General features: G+C 41.4%; 1 protein-coding gene across 2 annotated transcripts in view; it reads right to left on the reverse strand.

Moving 5' to 3' along the window:
- Positions 1–23437, reverse strand: part of abtb2b (ankyrin repeat and BTB (POZ) domain containing 2b) — a 39905-nt gene that overhangs the window by 9177 nt on the left and 7291 nt on the right. Inside the window, exons 1-3 of one of the 2 annotated variants that reach the window (XM_026176441.1) lie at positions 11268–11320; positions 5138–5287; positions 2320–2530 (exon numbers count right to left, since the gene is read on the reverse strand). In XM_026176441.1, coding sequence (XP_026032226.1) covers positions 2320–2510 — 191 coding nt within the window. In that variant the 5' untranslated portion in view covers positions 2511–2530; positions 5138–5287; positions 11268–11320. Of the gene's footprint in view, positions 1–2319; positions 2531–5137; positions 5288–11267; positions 11321–23437 lie in introns of those variants that run through there. The other variant, XM_026176440.1, reaches the window with a different exon arrangement.

The following is a 23437-nucleotide window of genomic DNA, read 5'->3' on the forward strand; positions in this document are numbered from 1 at the left end:
TCAGCCAAAGGGTCAAGGTTAACCACTGATCTTGTTTCAGATTGCAATCGTAAAGGCTCAGATATGAATGGAGACATAACCATAGCTGATGTAAATGCAGTTAGAAGTAAGCTCCATTATTAAAATAATCTCTTTTCCTTGAGGAAGCAGAGGAGTAGGGGGTCTGTTTAGAAGAATGTTGGAAGTGCTGCTTTTTAGTGAAGTTGCAATAATAGTAAAAAACAAAAAAAAAGTTAATTGTTTTTGATCAACTTTTTTCTGTATGTTTAAATAGTGGAGTGTGAAAATAAGACAATAATATCTGCCCTCCCACGCTTTAAGCGCCCTCTTACTCCAAAACAAGATTATTACTCACAACTAAGCACCAGCTTTAAGAGGATCAAAACAAAGAGGGTTTCTCTTGTACTCTCAAGGATTCGGCAATAAGGCTCTCACCAGGCTCCCTCTAATGTCTGACGATGTGGCCCACACAGATCTGGTGGTTTTGGGTTTCCACCAAAGGTTTTACACAGCTCTTAATAGAGGCTGAGCCAGATAGAGGGAGAGGCCCACTGAAGGAGAGAAGCCTGTATCATTACCAGGCACTCGTATTGTAATCACTACCAGGTTTTCACACCACCTGAGTGTGTTCTCTAACATTCACAGACACGCAGTCACAAAGAGATAGGAATATGAACATGCAGAAAGGCAAACCTGTGTGCAGCAGCTGTCAAGAAAGAAAAAAAGCATAAAGTATGATGGGATGCCAAACTGTTTTATCCTGGACACATAAACTAGGCTGATATACATCCAGCATTAAAAACATCTGAGGATTTATAACAACAGCCAGGTGAAAGAAAAGGGTGTATATTTGCTGTTGTGTTCACTTTGAAGCTAACGGGGACTTTGTCTCACATGCACTTTGTCTGCTTTTTATTAAATGCACAGGAGGCAGCTGGGTTTATTTCCATACAAACGTGTAATGAAGGGAAGACAAGGTGGATATTTTTGGTGATTTCACTGTGAAAACATTCATGTAACTATGATCACCTGACAGATGCTATGCCTTCATCATAATCCTAACATGTGATTTTCATTATCAGCATTAAAGGGCAAAATCTCGTCAACAACATTAACTGATTTACTGCTGCAAACTGAACACTCACACCTTAGTGGGAGCGCCAGCACGTTTATATATGCTTATGTTACCTTTAGACATGCCTGTATAAATCAGTATAAAAAATGTAATTAAGCCGCGAACACCTATTGCTGCCAGTTTTTACATTTCTGGCACAAAAACATAATTGAAGATTTCTTTCTGAGAGCAGACCTCATGTGTGTTGGCAGGCACAACTACTTTTGTCATGTTACCTTAACCGAAGGCACATAATCCATCACATTTATCTGAAGTGCTGAATATCACAGTATCAGAACTGCAAACCACTGTGAACAACAGTGATGTAATGCAATGTTTTCGAACGTTTTATCACATTTTTGGAGAATAGAGACGTGACTCGGTTGAGTGTTACTCAACAGTTACTTCTGTAGAAAGCAAAAAAAGCAAGAAACGCTGTAATTTCCCAGAGACACCTCCAAACATACGGAAGGGGTTGGTATGGAAGGTTTGTAGATAAAGCCACAACTTTTAAATAAAAAACAAGTGGAATGTGCTGCACTGTGTCCAGACTGAGCAAACATTTTCATTCCAAGAAACAACAGGAAATAAAGGGAACACAAAAACTGCCAGACTTTCTCAATGCAACTAAGGAAGATTGAGCAGACCCTAACAAAATTACAGACTATTTCCACCTCTTAAAATTCTTTTAAACACCAGTCTTCAGCCTAATTTACACTCTAAAGGTGCAAGTCACCCTTCTATCGCACTACTGCTGACACCTAGAAGCCTTTTCTTGCTTGTAATTCAACAACAGAAAGTTAACACTTAAATGAACAAAGGCTAATGGGATTAGGAAAAGGATGAAAGTGAAGTGTTGCCTGCAAAAAGCTTTTCACTTCATTGAGAACCCATTTGTTCATTTTTGAAGGTTTCAATTTGGGTTTGTTTATTTGCAGTGGCTACACTTCTGGCATTGACTGTATTTTGGTCAGCTTCATGAATCAAACCGAATCATTTGAAATTACAAATGTATTTAGGGAGATAAGCATCAAATGGATAAAAGGGCAAATCAGGAGTACCACTTATTTTCTGTGAAAGGGGGGGGTCGAAAACAAAATGGAACAGGGTCAATGATTAAGATTAGATCTGTAATTTCACCGCCTATTTTGCACCCAGAGAGGGAGCATCTAAACTGCTTGCGTCCAGTCATGCATTATTCCCACCTCTCTTTGCTAAGTGCCATGCGTGGGGGATCCAGATTGGGATTCTCCATGGACTCCATTTGTGGGCAACGCAGGAAGTAGTAAAGGGTGTGGAGGGCGTCAGGCGACCAGGACACGGGCTGTTGAGGACGGGCGTGGCGGGCAGGGCTCAGCCCTGGACGTACTGAGCTTAGGCGCTGCATGTGGTGCATTGCACGGGACACCAAGTCACCTGGAACCACAGAAACATTAATAGTTAACAAGTCATATGTAATTTAAAAAACTGAAGGTTAAAAATGATTTTCCTGATTCTGTAGTGCAGTATGAAAAATCAATTTATGGACATAAATGAGTGGCATATTCAAAACTGTTTACATTAAAAGCCCCATGGGCTCGCAGTCAAACTGGATTCCCCCCTCCAACCATGTCTCTAGTGGTGTTTGTCATTAGCAAAGCCAGACGACCAGTCTAAATAGCCATTCACCCATGATCAAGGCTCTACTGAACTGTTCATGTAGTAGCAGAGTAGTTAAAAACCCTCTACCGTGAAAGTTATGCGTCAGTCACGTGATAATAGCAATGCTAACATTAAGTCTTTTCAGAAAGTAGAATATAGCGATTTGACAGCGAACACTTAAATGAAAGCTGTTTGTATAATGGTGCTCATCAGATGATTCATCAGTTTATACTCTAGCAGTGAACTATGCGCAACTGAATAAAAGTACATTTTGCTTAAAATATGTTCAGTGTGATATGCAAAAATTCTTAAAAAAAAAAAAAGAGAGAGAGAGCCAGACTGACAGGAAAAGAGATCTTAGGCATTAAAGAAAGTGTAAAGTGGACAGTCGTCACAGGGACAGGGAAATGGAGGAGGGGCAGGGAGAGGCGGTGTGAACGAGGGAGCCCAGGATGAACTTGGGATCTTGTAACACTCATTTAGCATAATTACCCCCGGGTAAAAAGACAGCACATCAGCTAAGGGTGAAGAATTCAACAGTGCGAGTGTGTTTGTGTGTCAGCATTAAGAGGTTTGGGGTACTTCTAGGGGATTAGGCTGGGTAACCCTCCCAAAACAGACCCCACTTAAAGCTGAAGGGCCCCCTTTGTGATAACCACCACCAGCAGTTGCTCCAGGAGGTCTCGTAGGAATCATTGGCCATGATGGAGAGCCTCTCCTTTCCAGAATATATTGTGCCTTGAAGCAAAACTGAGCTCCGGGGGTCAGATGCCTATGAATAACTTCACTCTTAGATTACAGATATATTGGAGTCTTTGTGAAAGCTGCATTTTCCCATAGCCAGTGTGTTTATTATGCTGCTTCCCCTACAATTTTGGCCATATAGTTGAAATGTGCTGTAGCCTACTATCAGTTATCCACCATGTTTGTGTATGGTGTGTGTTTGTGTGTCTGGCCAAGTCCAGTTGAGTGATCAAGTAAAGCCGGGCAGCTTGGTACAGATGCTCCTGTGTCTGCCTGGTGTCTTGGGCTAGGATCAGAGTGCCAAACCCACCGTGTTTTTGCGGCGTGTATGTGAATTAGCGGACACAAGCCTGTGTGTGTTTCTAGGTGTGAATTGGTCTGGATATCAGCCCTGCCCAGAACAGCACAAATTCACCCCACCAGAGAGATGTTGCACAAAGAGACTACTGAGAGAAAGAGTGTGTCTTTGTCTGAGTGCATGTGTATACTTTCTTAATGCCTCACTAACTTCAGCGGTGTATGAACCGTGGCCTTGTGCTTTAGGAACAAACAGCAAAGTGTTAGCTCATTTAGAGAAGGAAATGTATCCCTGCTCCGTCCAACTCTAATATCCACGTTTCCTCTGTGCATGCCCCAAAACTCTCCATCTTCACCTCTCTACCTCTCCATCATTTCCTCCTGACTCTCCACACCTCTAAACCCACTCGCTCCTTAAATTGAATCCTCTGCCATACAAACTTCCATCTCTCAAACTAACTCTATTCCTGTTTTTATCTTACTTGTTATTCCTACCCCTCATTGCTGCCAACTCCCTCGCAGCCTGCAGTTTCAACAGACCACACGTACTGTAGAGTACAGTAAAGCTGTGTGCCTGCATGACTCTGTGTTTACCATCCACGATGCGTATGAATGTCTAGAGCTGTCTATGTTTAAACAAAGAATCCGTCCAATCATTCAAGGTCTAATACCTAATGGACAAATAAGTACCAGGCTTTTCAGCGGCTTTATACTTTGTATTACTACATCAATCCAAAGGAAAACATCAGAAGAAAAGACGGATGCAATTGTATTCAGACTGACAGCAGGCTCTAATAAAGTCAATAAAGTCTGAGGCATGCTGACACAGTCCAAGTGTTGCATTGTGGACCAACTTCACTGAAAAAAAGACTGTGTACTGCTTTGCAAACAAATTACAGATGACAAGTGTACAATCTGAGGCACTGTGACTTTATTCTCCAGAGCTCCATGTGTAGATAAACTGATCCGCTGTTTATTTTTAGAAGAGCCGGCATTAGATGACTTGCAGATTCAGGCACACAATGAGACTCGGGACAGAAAGTGATAATTATATGTTATCTTTGCTGCCTACTTTGCTGTCTGAACTATTATTTTCTGTTGAATTAAAAAATAAAAGGTTATGTGTCTTTAAGAGAAGAGCAAGAAAAAAGCATTTGTGGTCAAGCACCAACATTTTTTTAAAGTCAGGACATTTTATTATTTCTGGGAACTGGTACTTGTCTTTTCTGGCAAGGATACTGTGTAGCTTCACAGCTCAGAGGAATTTAATCAATTAAAACATAATGTGAAAAAATGCTTCTAATCAGGACCACAAACACTATTTACAATATGTATACTCACTGAGTTCAGAGATGCTGCCTACACAGGTAGCCAGCAGTGACTGTTCCAGTGTCCTCAGCTCCAGCTGGGCATAAGCATCCTCCCTGCTGTCCACAGACGACTGTTGGTTCTCTGTGTAGGGACTGAAATGGGCTGGGAGGGACAAAACACCTACAGGCACAGAAGCAAAAAGGAACAGATATTTAGATATGATATGAATCATTTAAATCAACGTCCATAACTTCTGAAATATCCATCAGGACTGCTGTTGTAGAAATCCCTACACGACCGGTATTTGCTCACTGCAGCCGTCGTAATCCTTATAACATGTAATCCACACCACTGAGGGCAACCAAACACACAAGGGAATCTGAGCCTTGCTCTCAGCACATTCAGGAAAGTAAACAGAGCACATAGTGACATGAGGCTAATGCAAACAAAACCAATCAAAACTGTTTTAGACACATGTTGAGTAAAACCAAAACAAAGTTATGAATTTTGTGTTATTCCAAATACTTGCCTTTAACATTACTAACATGTGATTATTTTAACACCGCAGAAAAGACATATGTTGTATGTCTGTAAAGGAATAAGGGTTGCAAAGCTAGTAGATGCATGATGGTTGAGGCTGATTTGTCTGATGTATGAAGGAACAGTAAGTGAGACAGAGGTATACTGGTAGATAAGGATAAAAAATTATGGTAGCACAGACAGCAACCTTCATTATAACCCAGGGGTAGGCAACTCCAGGCCTCGAGTGCCGGTGTCCTGCAGGTTTTAGATCGCACCCTGGGTTAACACACCTGAATCAAACGATTAGTTCATTACCAGGCCTCTGGAGAACTTCAGAAATGCTGAGGAGTCATTTAGCCCTTTAAATCAGCTGTGATGGATCATGGACACATCTAAAACCTGCAGCACTCGAGGCTTGGAGTTGCCTACCCCTGTTATAACCCATACAGCGGACGTGCTTAGCAGCACTTGCTAAATACATCCTTTATAGTTTTAGATTTTATCATGCAAAAAGAGGAAGTGAAAAAAACAACTAATCGGGAAACATCTTAATTGAAATACATAAGCAAACATTATAACATGGTTGTTTCCAGCACATTAAAATAATACAATTTCACGAGTTGTGAGACAAAATTCATAATTGTACTAAATTATGAGGCACAGCTACTGATGAAACTATGGCCAATCATGAACACATTTGGCATTTCCTCTTTGAATAAACACTCAGCAGACCCAGTTAGTCCAACCCAACCATCTCCGACAGTTTGAATATGTAATGTTACAACAACAAAAAAAAACCCTGGTTGTCAGATGAGCAGGCAAGGAGATACAATCATTTCTTGCATAACGACATAATGTCCTGTTCTTTCACTGCTTTAATTGCTGTGTTCCAACTAAAATGGATAACAGTAGCGACCAGTCAAAGTAAGAACACAGAGTGGCCTTTTCTGTCTTTCAGAAAAGATCTCCTGGGTAAAGCTCCCAGCTTAATTAGTTTTGCCTGGTTTGTTTTTAGTCTTTTTGGTTGAAAGCCGAGGTAGCTACTGTGCATCTAATTGATCTGAATACAGTTAGCTCCCCAAAAGTTAACCTTTATTTTGGCTTCTGAATATGAAGCAAGCTTTCTGCCAAGCCAGAGGAAATAAGGGGCCGAGGATGAAAAAGAGAAATGGAAAAGAGGAAAGATGATCAGAGCAGGTTTGTGATTTATTTATGAAGCCAGAGGAAAAAAAGCTGCATCATCTTAAACTCTCCCTTCTCTCCCAAAAGGGAAAACATGGGCTACCGTCCCTAAAATGACATTCCCATGTGCTTCCGGCAAGTGCTGCGTTCTCACTGGAATCAGAGTGGGGATGTTGAAAGAAAAAAAACTGCTGCAACATGTTGAAAAAAAATCCCATCATCTTACACTACAGCCTCTTCTTTTTAGTGATACATGCCAGCAAGAGATAACGATACTTTTACTGCTGACAGAATCAAGGAAGGCAAAGGAGGAATGTTGAAAGAACACCAAGGGAAACCACACATACATTTTTGGATATATACTTTTGTTTTAAAGCCTTCAGATACACCAAAATGCCTGGGTATAATATATTCAGTATATTTCATATTTTTGAAATGATGTAAACACATATGAAAAATATGGCAGGCTTCATACTTACAATCTTGTTTCTGGTCTTTCATATAAGTATAGACAAGAGGCAACAGAGGCCTTTGAAAGTAACACACAACTACCACAAGCCATCTTTGGAGGTAAACTGTTGGAAGAATAAGATAGGGGCATTGTATCAAGATGTCCTTTCTCTCATATAGCACCTAACTGAAGATAATCCACTTCAAAGGGCTTCGCACTACAGGAAACACTTTGTTTGGTTTAAGTGATGGTTCTGCCTGCATGGAGCGTGCAAGACAAACAAGAAACATTGCTCTCTGTGAATTCACTGGACAATTACTTGTGTCTCACATATCAACACAATTAAAGATTACAGGGTGAAGGGTTAAGGTTATAGGGTGTTCAGTGTCTGATCTGACTGCATCTGACATTTGCTTTTCCATCAACTAATGTCTAGAAATGTTGAAGGGTGCAGTGAATGTGTGAAAACCATGTAGCGGTCAGCGCCAATGGGTGGAGTTCATCAAAGACTAAATAACTTTGACATGTGATCATGACTGATTCTAAATATGCTGCCTCATTGATAGAGTCATGTGCCAGAGTCACAGTGTGTTTCAGTAAGTACTGTATTGCACTGAGTCTCTGCCCAAACAGGTTAGCAGGATTTGTTCTTATTATACTGCATGATTTATGACTGAGACGAGTCCCCCGCCCAGACAGTAGCAGTCACCTCAGTGCAATTTGTAATCAGGGGGACCTGACAGCTTGAATATCTAAAGGTGTTAGCACTGGATTACTCAACACAGGGTACATGATACACTGACTTCTGCCAAAGGGGAAATCTAGTCTCTCTCTCTCTCTCGTACTTTCTCTGCACCATCTGACTCGTATTATATGTGCTGACTCCCCATTCCAACACAATAGAAACGGCTGGCTGTGGCAGACTACTACTGCTACATGCCACACAAACAAATTATACACAAGCTCCAACTCATTCCTAATCACGGATGAGCACAAACACACCAATACACTGTCATCTGTCCAGATAAAAGAATGCAAATGTGCATCATGTGCAACGTCAGCTGTGATTTTATATAGAAAGGCCTCATGGGAATTTGGGGGGGTTTCTACAGTATTCTACAAAGGCCTTTGGCAATCTTTCCAAGGAAAGTTGAGGGAAGTTTGTTAAAACCCATGCTGCATACATGTGAGACAGGAGTCTTATGATTTCAGTTTCTCTTCCTCTGTAGATGGAATACACCTCAGGTGCTTTACTGTGTGTACACAGTCATGCTTTGTGGACACTATAGCCACAGTGGCCTCAAAGTCAGAGTAGTATGCTGTTTGTCATGTGCAATCAGAAGAACTCATTCAAATATAGCTTAGTTCAAGCTGTAAAAGCAATTTTGAAAGATCTGTCTTGTTACTGTGGGTGAGTAAAAATATGAATATGAAGGTGCAAGACTTGTCTTTAGAAACGAGCAGTGCTATAAAAGTTAAGTTATTTTGACTCCCTGTAGTTGGATTTATTAACAAAAAAGTCAAATTGATGTTATTTCTTTCCTCAAAACCTTAACTTAAAAAGAGAAACCCATTACTAACATCGACCTGGTTTCAGTTGTGAAGCGTACCAGCCTCAAACTGAAAAACTGAAGCTCTTTAAACACGATGCTTGTTGACCTTTCAAGAATATTAAGCCTATATTAGCATGTTGCAAAAAGATCTGAAGCAGAATCTTTAAAAATGTTAACACAGCTTCAATTTATTCTGTAATATTTCAAAGCTGTGGCAAATGGTTAAAACCACTTAGTGTTTCTCACAGTCCCACCCCGTTGCTTGCCTCACCCTGAACCCGAGCCTGCGTCATTTGGGCCTGATGTAGGTCTGAAAGCCAACCAGGGCCTGTCTCCACCACCACTAAATAATATGAGTACCAGCAGCTCCAGTACTATGTGAATTATTTTTCTCTGGGAGAAGCAGAGGATAAGATGATAGGATGAGGGCAGGGAGGAAAGGGACTTAGGTCGCAGAGCTTTATAGGAAGACAAATGAGTCATGTAGAAAAAAAAAAAAGAATATAACTGAAGAGGAACTGGGGGAAAGGCAGGAATATCTGAGACTATGAAGAGAGCGAGGCACGGGAAGAGAAGTGACACAAGGGATTCATTCTTTTGTGGTCATTATGGTTCCATTTCTGAGGCTGACCTTGCAAATGTCATGTGGGGAATCTCGGCAACAAATCAAAGCTGAAACTTACCACAAAGCCTATGGCAGTTCCCAGCCCATCTCAACCATCTCTCAGGAGCGTTACTGCTGCTCCTAGCTTAGCCAAGCTATCACTCACGACTATGTTTGACATGCTGTCGAAAGAAGGTCAGAACAATCCAACAACTAACTTTTTGGTGTGCAGAAAGTTTTTTGAATGTAGTCCAGGGAGCCTGTCACTCCATGTGTCTTTATAAGTGGTGTTACATGGTTTCAGTTTCAAAATTGAAAAACTAAAGTATAAACCGCAATCTGCAAGGACAATATGCCAAAAACTCTGACGGAAGAGCTGATGAAAGTTGATGCATCCTTGCCTTCCTTCTTGTGCCTCGACCCTCACTCTGTTACTCTTGTGTTATCTCTCAGTGCAACAGTTTGTTCTACTTGAATAACTTGTTCAGCAGAAATGCTTTGTAGCAATATTAATAGGCTGGATATCTAGACTCTGGAGGACATTACTGCTTCTCATATCACCGTCCTTGGGAACTTACCTATTCAGAGCATGTTAGGCATGCCAGGCTTTCAGACTGCATTTTAAACTCTCAGAAAATAACTGTCATACATAACAAGGCAAGAACATCTGTGTGATTTTTAGATTTTAACTTTTCGGTTTAACTTCTTCTTCCCACTGGCAAAAAATACATTCTTTGACCATAATTGGTCTGTGTGTGTTAATCTGTTTTGTCTACTGTAAAGAGAGCGTGTGAAAGACACAATACATTGCTGCATATTCTCACTGAGCTGATAGAAAACTTGAGACTTCTCACACACAGCATGCACGCGCACACACACACACACACACACACACACACACACACACACGTAAACACCTGCCTCTCCTCCTTTAACAGCCTCTTCATTCATTACAGGGTGGATGGATCAGAGAGTCAAGGAAAGGGGGCTTCAAAGACACTTCCCCTGGCAAAGAAGGAGCTCTGACTCTGGTTTAGGAGGCTATAGACTTGTCCCTTTGTGGAGACTGGAATGTGGACAATCACACAATAGTACAGTGTTTGAAAGAGCTGTCTTTGGGCGTATATCACTCCCACCGTCTCTTGTCTTTGACACCACAAACGACCACACTCGTGCTTCATTCCTCTCCAGTGGAATCCATTGGCCAGATGTGATCCTTCACTCATAGACCTGACCTCTTGTTTTCCATATGTAAAGGCTCCAAAACACCTGTTTTTCCACACTTCCAACGTCACCCGCACAGCCCCATTCTTTTGTTTCTTGGCATTCCGTCTTTAACACGGCATTGACCGGGATTTGAGAGAGAGAATAACTGTAAAACTGATGACACAATTTTATTACTGTATATGTGTATATCTCTGTTGAATCACCATGATTAGTTTTGGTCAGCTCCACTGACTACAGTACACAGTGTTAAAAATATACATGGATTTTCTAGCCCTGGCAAACCCTCCTAATGATCTTATCTAAACAGATTTTTTTTGTAGGACAAAGAACCATTCAGAAACTTGAAGTGGGTATTAATATTTGGGCTTAAAATAATCTAGCATTTGACAAGTTAGCATACAAGTTTGTACAACCTATGTGGAGCATGGACAGAGAAGCATTCATAAGTCGAAGCTGCTGACATTTAAAATCTTAGTATTCACTAAAGTGACCATACACTGCAGTATTTGTGTTCAAATCGTTATGGTTCTGAATTAAAAGGCAACAGAAGCTAAGCCTCTCTTTCATACGCAGTCATGCACACACCCAGTCACACACCTTTCAGCCTGAAAAATCACAGACCTTGGTAGACAAGTGAAGTGAGGTCTGGCCAACATCCCTCTGACACCTTTGGCAACCCCTGGCTTTAGGGGGGCACAGGTCAGAGGTGGTCTTCAGCTGGGGCTAAAAAGGGAAGTAACCTTATCAGCTGTGTAAATGTAGCGTCCTGAAGTCACTGACTGAGAACAATTACAGAACACACTAAGATACAAAGTTACGTGAGAAACTATTTTCTTTACTAGAAAGATATGTAGGGTAATAATGGGCTACTCCTGTCCTCCAACTGCTCCCTTAGAACTGGCTTAAAAGTAAGTGAGTAAAACTAAGATCGGAAAACAAGCATTTAAAAGTGTGACATGTAATTGCAATGCCTGTGCTGAAAGTCTAATTTCTGCATTGTTCCACTGTCAGAAGTCAAGCCAAAAACCCAGAATGGAAAGCCACAAAGATTAGATCTGAACCTCCATGTAGGGACTACTAACGTGAACAGAATGTCTGAACTTAAGGTTTTAGGTCTTACTATTTGAACATCAACAGATATTTTTTAAAAGTGTTACTTCAACCATGAACTGTGCTGCTCATTTGTAAACTTCAACAAGATGGATAAAAGATCTAACATCTAGACATGCTCAAAGCCATGCTGACAAGCCAAATTAAGTGGTTCCATCAGTGCAACAATATGACCATTGAGCTGTAAATAGGGATGGGTATCGTTTAGGTTTTATCCGATACCGGTGCCAAATCGGTACTTTTGAAACGGTGCCGGTGCTCAAACGGTGCTCAAACCGGTGCTTAAAGAATGGAGAACACAAAATTGGTCCAAAAACCTCTCATGTTCAGCTGTTTTTTGTAAAAAGATAACAATGTTAGCCTTTTCTGCAGCTATGGGGCATATATGGTATCACTCTTGGCTGGAAGCAGTGCTTAAACAATGGAAAAAACACAAACTTTGTCCTAAACCTCTCATGTTTAACTGTTTTCCACTTTTTCTTTGGTCATTTTAGCCTTTTTAGCCAGGGTGAAGGGAGTATCTGCCATCAAACAAGAGGACAGCATGTAGCTATAATGATGTTTGCTAGTTCACCTTACATGCATTAATGTAATAACGTGGTTAGCCTACTCAACGTAAATTAGCTACTCACGCAGAGAAGAACGGCTGCTGCCACCATCATCCGTCATCATTTCTGCTACACTGGCAGGGCTAGGGGCCAGGACTCTCCTCTTCGTGTTTTTGGGGGATGTTGCATAACAGGCAACCCACCCGCAGTAGATGTGCACGGTGTGAGGTCTCGCAGCAAGCTATCAAATACGGCGCATTTCTGGGCTTTTAAAAAAAAACCGCTATGCGTCGCCAGGTGTTTCATCGGATTCTTGGTGTTACCTCCTTTGACAGTATCACAGTATCAGCTTAAAGCACTTGTTGCTGCTGAGTTTGTATATTTTGCTATGAAGTACAGCCAGACTTTTGACCGCTTCGCCTTGGGCATTTTAATCTGTAGCTCTGCTCTAACAGAACGTACGTACCTGGCCCCGCCTACTATCCTCGGAAACGTAAAACGATTGGCTAGAATCTAAAGTGTATCACAGCTCAGGAAAAAAAAGCACCGAAATAAAGCACCGAAATGTGCGCTGCTTTTCGGTCTGGTTACTACCGTTTATGTCAGAACCGGTGCCATCATGGCACCGGACACCGGTACCTATCCCTAGCTGTAAATATGCTCTGCAGCAGCATACCTACAACCACCCCCAACACACTTTCACTCATATTAGGAGTGGCAGGATTCAGGAGGGCTGGCTTCGGTTTCCCACAGACTTGAAAATATTACATTAAGCTCCACACAACCAGCCCTAATCCTAAACATGACTTCAGCTTTCTCCCCTTATCCTCTGCCTTCCTCTTACCCTCTCTAATCATGTTTTATATTTTACACTCCAGGCTGACTGTGGTGCCTGGGGTGAGCTCGTTTTATTCAGAAATCCCCTTTTCCATATGCTCCATATAGTGTGCAGGAAAGGGACACTATAGCTCTATTATTGGATGACTTGTTTTATAGGGTTCGCTGGCTTGTTGTACAGTACTCAGGCTGTAACTATACAGCACAGGGAAGCTGGTCTTGTTTCTCTAATGACACAGGATGATTGTCATTACGCACACATATAAACATAACCTCAAATCCACCCTCTTGTAATCAATGCCCATGAGGTGAAGCCCTTAAACAAAACTACAAAAATAAAACAGGAAAAATAGAGGAGTGCAAGTATAATAGGAGCAGTGTAACTGTGCTTAGGTTTATAGACAAGTTCTCATTATTGTCCTTTTTAAACATCAACAGATCCATCTGCTGAGTGTTGTCTTATGGTCTTAATAAGAGTGGACATTATTGCCTGTAACAGATCAAGGGCTGGCCTTTTAAACAGAGAAACAGTTAACCTCCTCATGGGCTGTAGGCTGGGCAAACACGTACAAATTGTCTACGTGTTTGCATGTGAGTGTGTATTTGCGCTAATTGCTCCCTTTCTGTCTCTGTGATCAGCTCATTTTCTCTCAGCTGGAACTTGAGAGTAGGAACAAAGAGCCAGTCAGCTTGGATGGCAGACAACATGGTCATTGAGCAACGGTCTGAACCTGAACTCGACACTGACTCAACTCTCAGTAGCACATGCTAACAAAAATGAAACAATATTACAACAATCACAATCCTCAAGAGTCCGGTTTATAGGAAAAAAGGAGAAATCAGCTTTACTGTCCAGCTGGCTCTGTGTGTGTGTGTGTGTGTGTGTGTGTGTGTGTGTGTGTGTGTGTGTGTGTGTGTGTGTGTGTGTGTGTGTGTGTGTGTGATGGATACTTAAAGCCAGAACTTTGAAGGTTAAATGTGATTTTTAGCTGGCAGGACCAATTCACAGCTTCAGTGATTCATGGTACGTACATGAATCCACTACCTTAGTTTGAAGTTGATTCACATAAACGCAGTACTTCTGCCACCATTAAATTATCACACTACCCCCAAAATAAACATGAAGATGACGACAGAAATAACCCTCAGCAGCATGAGGCGGTTCGATGCACATGGAACTGTTTAATTATCACTTCAATCCCTCTCTATGTCTAACGCCTTTAAAAAACATTTTGTGACTCACCATTTATTAGACTGAGCTTCTAATTTCTCTCAGCTCGCTAATTTATTTTTTCTTTAAACAAACTAAATTTAGCATTCACAAATTAGTCTGGGCAATATTTAACACAATTTCAAGAGTGGCGTCCACAGACAGTCACACTTTCAAAAGCTTGAGGAGATAAATTCACACACCGTATCCCTCTGAATGTCTGTGTTCAGATATAAACTTTTTTCTACTGCAGCATGGTTCTCATAATCCAAGTAGTGATTTTGATAGTTAGGCTTTGGAGTCTGATGTTTTCAAAGAATTGGATCCAAATTCCCCCTTGTAAATCTAAAGCAGTTTTCTGCTGATTAACATTCCGGGTTTGCCTAGGCAGAGAGCAAAAGCATGATGCAGTGAGTCAAACTGGGGGCTGGAAACAAGGCTGGTGGGGTGGTGGGTAGATTACGATAAGTACTGTAGGTCCTCTCACTCTTTCAATCACTGCTTTGCTTCCTTATCTTTGTCACTTCTAAGCTAAATCTGTTTCCCCCTCACTGAAACAAACTGATACAGAGGGCAGCAATCAATCAGATCCTGTTTTAAGCAACACAACATCCAAAAATATTAAACAGTGAACAAAAAATCAAGATGCTAAATAAGTGAAAGAGTAGAAACAAACCTTTTGTCATTCAGCATTATCAAGAAAAGCTCCACGTTTTGCATACTGCTCGTATATTCTAGTTGTATACAACTGCATCATAAAATATTCTGTGATTACAACAACATAGTCTGTGTAATGTGTAGCACCCAAACAAAGTAAAGTAACTCGAGCAAAGACACTTTCAGTTTAAGTGATTAAAAACTCCAGAGTCAGCGCAATGAATGTGGAAGGCTATGATGTCTCTTGAAGACAATAAAGGATTTGTAGAGTAGTGCTGCATTAACCCTCTTACTACTACACATTCCAATTAAACCTGCATTAAGAAAGGACAACCCACAGACATCCCATTATAGCCTGCCATTGGTGAGATAAATACAGAGGATGAATGTGCATCATTTCATGGACATTACAACTCATCAGCATTTCTCAGCAGCAGTGAGTGAACAAAGCTGAGCTTTGCTCAAAAGGCCAGCAGTTCTTTGTGTGGCGTAATTAGCAGGGCTGGGTCCATTTACATCTGTCTGCCTTTACAGGCCACTGATGACAACAACAACTGTCCTCAGTACAAAAAGACAGGAGATAGTTCGATACTGGGAGGGGATGCACAATTGTAACGTTGTACTTTGAAAGCGGACAGAGCACCTCATGCAATTAGTCAGGAAATCAATGTCAGTGATGGAACATCTGCAATATTGCAAATAAATCAATGAGCCACCCTAACCTCAGGCACAAATGATGACATTGTGATAAATGTGCTTGCTCCAGTCTGGCCACACACATATAAAAACAGAACAAACTAATTGTATGCGCCAATCACTGACATGTCATAAAGAGCACAAATGATGGGGTCATGTGTCAGTCTCACAGATGACAGCAATAAGCGGATCAGAGCACTAAATATCCTCCGTCTGTGCGACCTGGGTGCGTTAGGGACCGGCAGGGTGTGTCAAGATGTCGACCTCTTTAGCAAGACGTAGTAAAATAGCTTTAACCGGACCAGTCACTTTATTCAATATGCTCTATGACCCATCTGACACCCACTGAGGTTTACAGCTCACCTATGACCCCAGCACACCCCTTATACGCCCCTTCACACACACGGAACATAGAGGGAGTGTCCGCACCTCCAAACAAAGCCGACTAAAAGACCATTCCTGTATTCAGTTATGTAATCTCTTGACCCCAAACTCTTCACATACATAAAGCCACAACTGGACACACAAAGACACATATCCACCCTCTTTTGTGTTCATGAGGTAGCAAGTGTCCACATGGTGGTCAGCGATACAGGAGACACGTAAAAGCTAAACAAAGCGTCATTGTGTCTTTACTCTACTTACAAACATGCCGATGGCATAGTGGTGGTGGGCACGGAGTTTGGGAGTTCTTGTGTTATCTACTCTGTTTTCCTTAAATAAGCTCAAAATGAGAAACTGAGAAAAGAACTTACTAACTTTGTGGTAATCTGCATATATGTGAAACCACAATGCCCTTCTGTACTAAAACTGAAAATACAGGTACAGTGTTCGCTCCAGCGATTCTCTGCTTCCTGTAGAAATGATGACTGTGCTTCTCTGCATTTCTGGACTTGAGTTCCCATTTTGTGTCATGAGTGTGAGAAAAAGAAAGAATGAATAGAAAGAAATAGAAATAACGAACAAAGAAAGAAAATTAAAGCACCAGGCTGTGTGAATCTGGTCTTGGCCACTCAGTTTATTTTTGTGCACCTCAAGATATAACAAGACATGAAAAAGCATAAATCTCTGTCTGGTGTACCCATTTATTTCTTATTTCTGTACTTCTGACTAACTGCAAGCCGGCCAAATATCACAAAAAGCAGTCAGTGTTAATATTTCTGGTTAAATAAAAAAAATGACTCCACTAAGAAATAACATAATTGCTGCAGTATTTGTAAGTCATCATTATTTTGTAGCACAGAGTAACCAAACAGTGATGTGTGTCCAGCACAAATATTTCAGAAGTCTATGATGAGTTTGTGTTGCTTCTTCTCTATAGGGGGCACCTGCTCACACATTCCACAGCAGCAATCATGGGAGCTACACAAATAAAGTTGTGGGAGGTGAGCATGTGTGTGTATACAGGGGTTATGTTTGTTACTGCGTTCCCAGCTGTTGCTTCTGCAAGTGCTATAGACAAGCTTCGCTCATTACGTCTCCTTTAAAAGTTACTAGGAGTTCATTTTAGCAACTTAACGTGAGATTTACCCCTGAGGTACGTTTTATTGGGTCTTTCCACTATTGTAGCTCTGTGAGTACGAATGTGTGTGTGACTGTGTGCAGTCAAGACGTAGGTCAAGATGAGTCTCTTCCATGGGTCTCTGTGGACCACCCACTGAAGCCCCATGCTCTAAGCAGCAGATGGGGGAAAAAGGCAAGCATCCCAGACAAGATATCACAAGAGACTGTTGCCTTTCTCAATCTCTGCTTCTTACAACTGCAAAACCAGAAAACTTTAACAAACAGAGGATTGTAAGAAGTACAAACCATGCAATGGATGAAGCCAATTTGCCTTTAAAGAGATTAATAGCTTTGGCAACTAGTGTGTGTGTGTGTGTGTGTGTGTGTGTGTGTGTGTGTGTGTGTGTGTGTGTGTGTGTGTGTGTGTGTGTGTGTGTGTGTGTGTACACATTTCTTCCTGAGCATAGCAGAAGAACTGGTCACTTTACTTCAGCTGACTTTCCCACACTGCTACCCAAAGCCACAATGGCTAAATAATAACTGACAGTCTGTTAGCTCTTCCTAACACAAACACGCAAAAACTCACACCCTGGCACACATGTGAATTTTATATTACCAACTGTATCCTTTACAGAAATTAATATAACCTGGCAGGAAACAAATGATAAATCATTGTGACTGACACTGCTTGAAACATATTCGCAATCTTAACAAAATAAGAGGGTATAGCGAGTGGAGAAAAGTTTCCAAATTGCTGTACAGTAAACCCACTCAGACCTGTAATATGTGCTGAGTGTTGGGCTCAAACCACCATGGGTATTGTTAGTAAATCATGACTATTGAGAGGTGCTAGCCACATCCTGACCACACACAATAAAACACACACACCCCTCTACCCTTCCCAAAGAAAAATAACTGCCCAACAGCCAGAGACGCTTTAAACAGGGTGGTGTGCGTGGGTGTGTGAGTCTTGTAGAGGAATGTTTATGTGTAACAAATTTGAGGAGAGGACTGTTATTGCGTGCACACATACACAGATCCAATACAAATGAACAACCTATTTTCATTCTCCTGTTCTATATGCTGCTATAGTCTGACTGTGTGTGATGATGACAGCTGAGCATATGCACGGGTCTCGCCATCTTTATTCACCATCCCCTGCAATTCTTTCTTGACAGGCTTTCACTGGGCAAAATCTCTATTTTCTGCCCCATAATTCCACAGTTTTTAAAACTCTCTCTAACTTTTAGTTCTTGCACTTCCTGTCCCATTCCAAGACAAACAATAATGCTTGCTTTGCCCACACGGGAAACCCCAGAACCACATATGGCTAGACAGACAGCAGGAAAGGTTCATGGGATATTTCATTCAACTGCTTGCCAAGTGTTCAGAGTTGGGTCTTGGAATACCTAACCTCATAGGTTTAACACACACACACACACACACACACGCACCGACACACATGCATGCACACACACACAGTGTTTCCTTACCCTTGAACAATTCCCAGGCTCCAATTTCAGCCCCCATGCAATCTCAGAAGGGCGTTCAGAAACAGGAGAGTGATAACAAGAAACATTTTTACCTTCAACCACTTGAAAGAAACATGAAGAAAACAGAACATAAGATACTAATGATGAGATCTAGTGCACAGAAGGAATTCTACATAAAGACAGTGATATATATTTGTATATATATAAAAAAAGAAAGATTTTTCTGGTCCACTGCTGAAAGCCAGGGTTAACCTAGCAGTCAAGATCTATACAATATGATACCCAGAGATCGCTAAATATATTTAAAATAAGACCTCTTGGGTGCGTTTTCATGTGAACATAATTATGCTTTCCCCAGTCATCCTCTCTGGGTAGCAGGAGTCTGCAGGAGTGTGCGATACAGATTTGCATGGGAAGTCTCTGGCTGACCTTTGGCCAGGGGTAATTGGCAAGACAGAACTAGAGATGAGAAAAGAAAGAAAAAGAAGGCAAAACAGGGAGGAAAAGGGTTTGGAAGGTAGAAGATGAGGAGGAGTGATTCCTTGATTTTGGTTTTACACTGTGGTGACACACAAACCATCTTGCAGAAATGCAAATGAACTCATACATAACAAAGACAACCACAGAAAAAAAGCCAGAGAGTGTTAAATGGAAAGTTGCATGCAGTGTATGAGCCAGGGCATGAATAGCACTTGACCTGTCAGCTAACTGCTGACCTCACTACTCTGTAGCTACTAACACAAGTTGGCCAGAGGGTAATTATGGGCTACAGAGCAGCAGTCCACAAGAGCCAAGAACCACTAGGCAGGTTCAGCTGTGTTTTTTCCCCTCTGTGCTTGTCCCTCAGGCCTGCTTTTCTCACTGTGCAATTCACTACTTTTGAGTAAGTCCATAATTTATTCCTCAGTATGGACATGTTAAATTATTTTAAAACACACATTCATAACCCTTCTCTCTTCCTGTCTGCTGGCAAATTGTACCAAAATCAAAGCTCAATACAAATCTATCATTCAATCACTGTCTCACACATACAAAACACTATGTCACTGGTTTCCTTGTAATTAGATGATGAAGACTCTCGCAGTAACGCAGAGTAGCAAGTGTGACTGATAAGAATAAAGAGCCCTCTCTTTATTCTTATCAGGGGGGGGGGGGGGGGCGCGGCATGGAAGGAGAGAAAGATGGAGCCTTTGGGAAGCTTCCAGGGGTCAGGGCAAGCAGAAGCTTAAATCAAGTTGTTCTTTCCCAGCATGGCGCTGGAGATTATAGCTATCCATTCAGATATGATGGATGTAAAGAATGTGTGTTTTCTTTTCCACTTTCCTTTCCTGAAAAGCAACAGATATCACATAGAGATCCCAATGAGGTTAAGAAGTACTTGCTATCACAACTCCATTCAGAAAACAAATAAACCCGCTCCATGCTGATAGTGTAGGTTCCTTTCTATCTGTGTCTGCCCATTTGCTACTTATCAGACTGTGCTTGTATCTCTGGTGTTTTTGATTTTTTTGTCTTAGTGTGCAAGCGTGTTCTGTTTGAGTTATCTTTGTATATTCAGACAGCAAGATAGAGCCACAATGTTATCAGAGTCAGAGAAGCACCAAGACTTCTCCTTCCTCAGTCTCCACATTTGGGCTTTCCTCTTAGGCTGCTGTCGTATGTACATTCTCCCTCGTTCCCCTGACATCAGACTGCCTGGACTGTGGAGCCTGCCTGCAGACCTCATGTCAAAACAAAGCCTTTCAGCAAAACAAATTAAGGCAGTTATGTTGAAATGTTTGCATGGCACCACCTGAAAGAGTAAAAGCTGTTCTTTTTGGCTGGGGCTCGGCTAACTGGCTGGGTGTTGGCGTTGCAATATTTATGACTTGCTAACCCTCAGGCTGACTCCCTCCCCACTGCAAGCCTTAAACTCGCAACACATATGCCCCCTGCATCTCCATCATGCAGACGGACACACCCTTTCTTAGCACCTGACTGGAGTACTGAAAGGCTCCTTCTGTGGTGGAGGCATTTCCTGCCAGGCTATAGACAAGTATGTAATTGCTCGGGCATTTGTCTAATGGAAAGTCATGTTGACCAGCTCCACAACATTATTTTTCACCTCTGTTAACTGGGTAGGTTTTAGATTTTAACTTATTTGTGAATGAGCTTTTGAGAATTCCTTTATAAGACTTATTAACAGAAGCGCCACAAGGCTATATGCGGTGCGTGGTCTAATATCTAATGCAAAGCATGTGGAAATAAGAATGGGCTATAATTAGTCACACTTGTATTTACAGGCCACGCTGGTGGAAGAAATGTCTAATCCTAACACGTTTAAAAATCCCATTGGGCTCATGGAGAGTTAAACCAAATTAGGTTTGATGAGCTGATGAATGTGTTGGCATTGAGGCTGTTTTCTGAGGCTGTAATTTGCTCCTAGAAGTCTAAAAGAGGGGAAAATATTGAGTATTTTAGTTTAACTCGTGCTCTGTTTAACTCCTGTCTGACTCACTTCCTCTACAGCCTCTCCATGCATAGACAAAAGCAATACAAACTCACTTCAGATCACTGAAGATACTAATAGACCAATTCACATTCAGAGAGAATGCAAGCTAGACTGCAGAATTAATCAATGCCAATAAACAAATGAAAAAAAAAAACCAATAAAAAAATAAATAAAACTGGATCACTGTCCACCCTTTTTCTTAAGCCCTTAACTATTAGATTTTTTTTTTAAGGTTACATTTCTCTGAACACGTTCAACAAAGCATCCTTTCACTGGTATAAAATTCCTACCACATAACACGCTTTCCCCTCCACAGCTCAGATTATATCAGTCCTGGAGAGGAAATAGTGCTGGTGTCCAGCACTGTCTGTGACCCAGCAGTGACACACAGATGGCCAACACAACACAGAAACAGAGAGCAGATGTGGCTAAAAACACAGAGGCCATCAATTCGCAGAACACATCCAGTCAAACACACACTTCCATGGACATGGGCCCACATATGTACACAGTTAAATACAGATGTAGCCCAAATAAGCGGGATTGTGCCCAAGGGACAAATCCAGTGCAGACACATAGTAACACAAACAGAGTGTTAGGTCAGAATTTTCTTAGTGCAACAGCAATAGCATTTAAGCCCTATAAACACAACAGAAACAAAACCTATGACCTATGTATAATGGCTAACATTTTCAAAGGAAATGCATGGTGATTATGTATAACTAGGAGTCTTTAAAGTCTGGAACTTGGGAACTAGGATAATCTGATGATGTCCCCACAAACTCTGTCCTCAGCGTTAATCTAACCTTTCATGTCCAAAAGCATACCTCTTAAATCAAAGTGTATGTCAGATATTCTTAAAGTCATACTTTTATTTCATCAAATGCATTTCATTGTTGGCTTTTCCTAATAGTAGACATCCTCTTTTGGTTACCTACGAGATTTGATCTGTTTATTTCAGTTTCAGGAAGGAGTACACATGTGGTGGATTTCTGTACAGATCTTATCGACAGAAAGAGGCTTAAGTCTGGAGCAGAGGGTGTCCTGTCTTGACAGAGTCTGCTTTCCTGTGCCCACATGTGTACTCCATATGGCTCCTTCCCTGCACTAACCACAAGGGAATTCCAGGAAACCTAACTGTACATGGTTTTTGGTCTAAATATGCTGTGTGCTGCGGTGGCTCTTTTAATCACCACATATCCATGTGGATGACCATGCCCCAACAGGTGATGTTTTTAGAAGATGGCACTGCTGGTTAGAAGGTTTCAGATGCAAAAAAAAAAAAAAGAAAGAGAGAAGATATACAGCAGTAGGATTGGATAGAGAAAAATAACATGTGCCAGAAAAGACTGGAATATGACTACCTGATATGCTGTTACAGAGGTCAAATAAATAAATAAATAACCAGATTTGATAGGCCATACCAAGTGAAACATTTCAGATGAAGCCAAAGAAGTCTGCAAATCAGCACAACTTGGGAAAGGGTTGATATATCCTGTGATGTGGGCAAAATCTGCTGAGCCTCAGAGTTTATATACGTGTTGTTGTTGATGAAGCTGCAGGCTCGACATGCAAACAAACACATTCCAGTGTCTGGTGAAGAAAGATTAGACAGTTCAGGGAAGGGAAGACTAAACAAGTAGTACCCTTACTTACGATGGCAATGATAACCAACAGCCATACTCTGCATCCATTTCTGTCACTGGTCACGGGCATTTTGAGAAATTTTAAAAAGCAAAACTCCTCTTTGGGCATTCAGATAACTGCATCTTCTTGAATTCGGTGAAACAGAAGTACCGTAGACAGTCTCCACTCATCACTGTGCTCATCACTGTGTTTTAATGCCTTTGTTAGCTGTCACTCTGTCAGCCCTTAATCAACCATGTTGACAGATAAGGCTAACTCAGGACTGCACACAGTCCCAGTATGCACACTGCAGTCCCTCTTAAAAGCACAGATACCATCAGAATCGGACTAGAGGCAGAAATGGATGAGAGTGCACGACATCAAAGCAGAGACAAGCGCAAGAAATTTCAAAGGCTGCAATGACCTACTTCTGACATGTATGCACACAACTCCTTTAACCTGTCAAAATGGGCACTGTGCTCACTGAGCCTGACACACTTACCAAAAAGCTTGTCATAAATGCTGTTCTTGCATTGTGCTTGCTTTTTATTTTCCATTGCTTCCATCCTATTCTCTCTATCCAACTTCTCCCTCTGGAAAATTGGCTCGTTGTTCAGGGA

Source organism: Astatotilapia calliptera, chromosome 7, assembly GCF_900246225.1.
Source record: "Astatotilapia calliptera chromosome 7, fAstCal1.2, whole genome shotgun sequence".
NCBI lineage: Eukaryota > Metazoa > Chordata > Actinopteri > Cichliformes > Cichlidae > Astatotilapia > Astatotilapia calliptera.